The sequence below is a fragment of the Galeopterus variegatus genome, unplaced genomic scaffold, assembly GCF_000696425.1.
Source record: "Galeopterus variegatus unplaced genomic scaffold, G_variegatus-3.0.2 Scaffold22503, whole genome shotgun sequence".
In the NCBI taxonomy this organism is placed as follows: domain Eukaryota; kingdom Metazoa; phylum Chordata; class Mammalia; order Dermoptera; family Cynocephalidae; genus Galeopterus; species Galeopterus variegatus.
The window spans coordinates 1-2,724 of record NW_007748614.1 but is presented as its reverse complement, the minus strand read 5'-3'; the positions used below and the strand labels follow the sequence as shown (position 1 = coordinate 2,724).

General features: G+C 35.0%; 1 protein-coding gene across 1 annotated transcript; it reads left to right on the top strand.

Annotated features, from left to right (window-relative positions):
• Nucleotides 1-230: 230 nt before the first annotated feature.
• LOC103583385 (olfactory receptor 5AC1-like) lies at nt 231-1,151 on the top strand. The gene is given in 1 exon segment (XM_008564711.1): nt 231-1,151. A coding segment is annotated over 1 exon segment (921 nt).
• Nucleotides 1,152-2,724: the final 1,573 nt, after the last annotated feature.

Below are 2,724 nucleotides of genomic sequence, written 5' to 3'. Positions count from 1 at the left end.
CCGGCCCCAAGTAATATTCTTGAAAAAACTTTACATCTCAAAATTATTTGTAATATATTTAATAATCCTATGTGTGTGCTAAAAGTAGAAACACTGTACCTTTATACTTGTTGAGTAAGGAACCACTGAAACATAGGAATTGCAATGGGATGCCTATGTTATTTCACATGAACCTTGATTAATATTTTTCTTTATTAACTCTCTCATTGCAGTGATCAGTCTGAGTAAATATGATAGACACAACCAAGGCACAGGTGATGGAGTTTGTCCTCACAGGACTAACAGATCGTCCAGAGCTGCAGCTGCCCCTGTTCCTGGTGTCCTTCATGGTCTACCTCATCACCATGGTGGGCAACCTTGGACTGATTGCTGTCATCTGGAGGGACCCTCACCTTCACACCCCCATGTACTTGTTCCTTGGCAGTTTAGCCTTTGCAGATGCTTGGTCTGCATCCTCAGTGACTCCCAAGATGCTTGTAAATTTTTAATCTGAGTTTCATATGATACCTCTGGCTGAGTGCATCACCCAATTTTATATTTTTGTTTCTAGTGCAAACACAGAATGCTTCCTTCTGGTAGCAATGGCCTATGACCGCTATGTAGCCATATGGAACCCTTTACTTTACCCAGTGGTGATGTCCAGCATACTCTGCACATGGCTGATAAGTATTTCATATCCAATTGGTTTTGTACATCTCGTAATTCATGTGGGATTATTGTTTAGATTAACCTTCTGCAGGTCCAATATAATACATCATTTCTACTGTGAAATCCTGTCACTATATACAATTTCTTGCACGGACACTTCTATTAATGCATTAGGGCTTTTTATTTTTGCTACTTTGATACAAGCTTTTACTTTTATGACCATCATTGTTTCTTATACTCGTGTGCTCTATGCCATCCTGAAAAAGAAGTTTGAGAAAGGCAGAAGCAAAGCCTTCTCCACATGCTGTGCCCATCTCCTCTCTGTCTCCTTGTTCTATGGCACGCTCTTCTTAATGTATGTACGTCCTGGGTCTGGCCGAGATAAATACCAGGATAAAATGTATTCACTGTTCTACACGATTATAATTCCCCTCCTAAACCTCTTTATTTATAGTCTAAGAAACAAGGAAGTTTTAGGTACACTGAGAAAAGTAATAAAGTAGTAAATATTTTTCAGGAAAACTTCCATGATTCTTTTCATATTCTCTCTGTTTAAATAAATTATAATATCCAGTTTTGTGTTTTGCACATAGTAGGGACCTAATATATAGTTAAATGAATGAATAAAAATATTTATACTAGATATGCTTGTTTTAGTTATTAATTATGATCATCAGGATAGTTAATAAGCAGTTTAAAGACTAACTCCACTTATTTGTTTAAAATCCATACTTAAGAATAAAACTGAAAACTGCAATCACCAAATTGCTAATCCTTTGTAACATAAATGAACTCTTCTTTTCAGATGTAAACATTTTAAAACTCTTTTACTTATATTCTTTTAAGGAAAGTTTCAGCCTGTATAAATCCTTGTTTTAAAAATGTATCCATGCACTACTAAATAATTCTTGAGCAAGGCATTTTTCAGATTTTCCCTTTCAATAGATATTTACAATGATTCAAACAGTATGTAAATTAAAATAATATTGCTAGACTAAATATGACAACATATATTCTCTTAAAACATTTAAAATGAATATTTCTGTGGGGATTATATGTAATTTTTGAAAATGACATATTTTTATTGCCTTCATTGAAAGATATAAAAATGTAACAACTAAAATATTATAGTAGAATTGGGAGAGTGTGGTGTTGATAAAATGCTATAGTAATGTAAAGTAAATTTCCACAATATAATTGGAATGTTTCTGAGTTCTTCCAAAACTTCTACTTTTAATTTATTAAATAACCCTACTGAGAATCTCATTTGTGACACACACATGTAATGTGAATAGAGATTTTTTCTGAAATTGATCACTACTTGATATAGCAGATGTCCTTGTTCAGCTATCAAATAAATTCAGTTGATTTCTCTCCTTACTGAAAGTTTTTGTTTTCTGTCTGGCCATTTTGTGAGTGGTCACACTTTGGGCTTTTGACATGATTACTTATTCCTTATAGATACTGTAATGAAAAATAAAAGTTTTTCCTATACACATACATTCCTTATGCCCCCCTTTTTTATTTTATTTTTATTTTTTTAATTTAAAGAAATAGCAATTTCTTAAGTTCTACAACCCAATAATCCAATCAAGGTGGGGCAGACTGGCCTCAGGCACAGTTTGTTTTGGGCTCAGTTTCCTTAGAACTTGGTTCTGTCACTGCATCTGAGCTGTGCCTTCTGCTGTGTGGGGTCCATTCTGAGCAGGTCACTCCCTGTGGTTGCAGAATCTCTGTAGAATTTCTTATCTCCGTCAAGCCCAGTGGCAAAACATTCTCAGTTTTTTCAGTGTGCTATATGACTGCTGCATGTCAATATACAGACTTTTCTGTCACCTATGAACCTTTATTATTTTAAGAAAAATCCCTACTAAATTATGGTGTGACCCAGCAGTGTACTACATTGTATATGCTTTTCTCAGCCAAATTTATACAGAGCAGGGCTGTCATCCTCTCAACACCCCAGGAAGAGAGCAGCCACATGTGGTTGGATAGTCAATTGGGACAATATTATTGCAAATATTAAACAATTAAAATTTTAGAGGGTTCTAAGATGGCGACGGGTCTGGAGCGGCC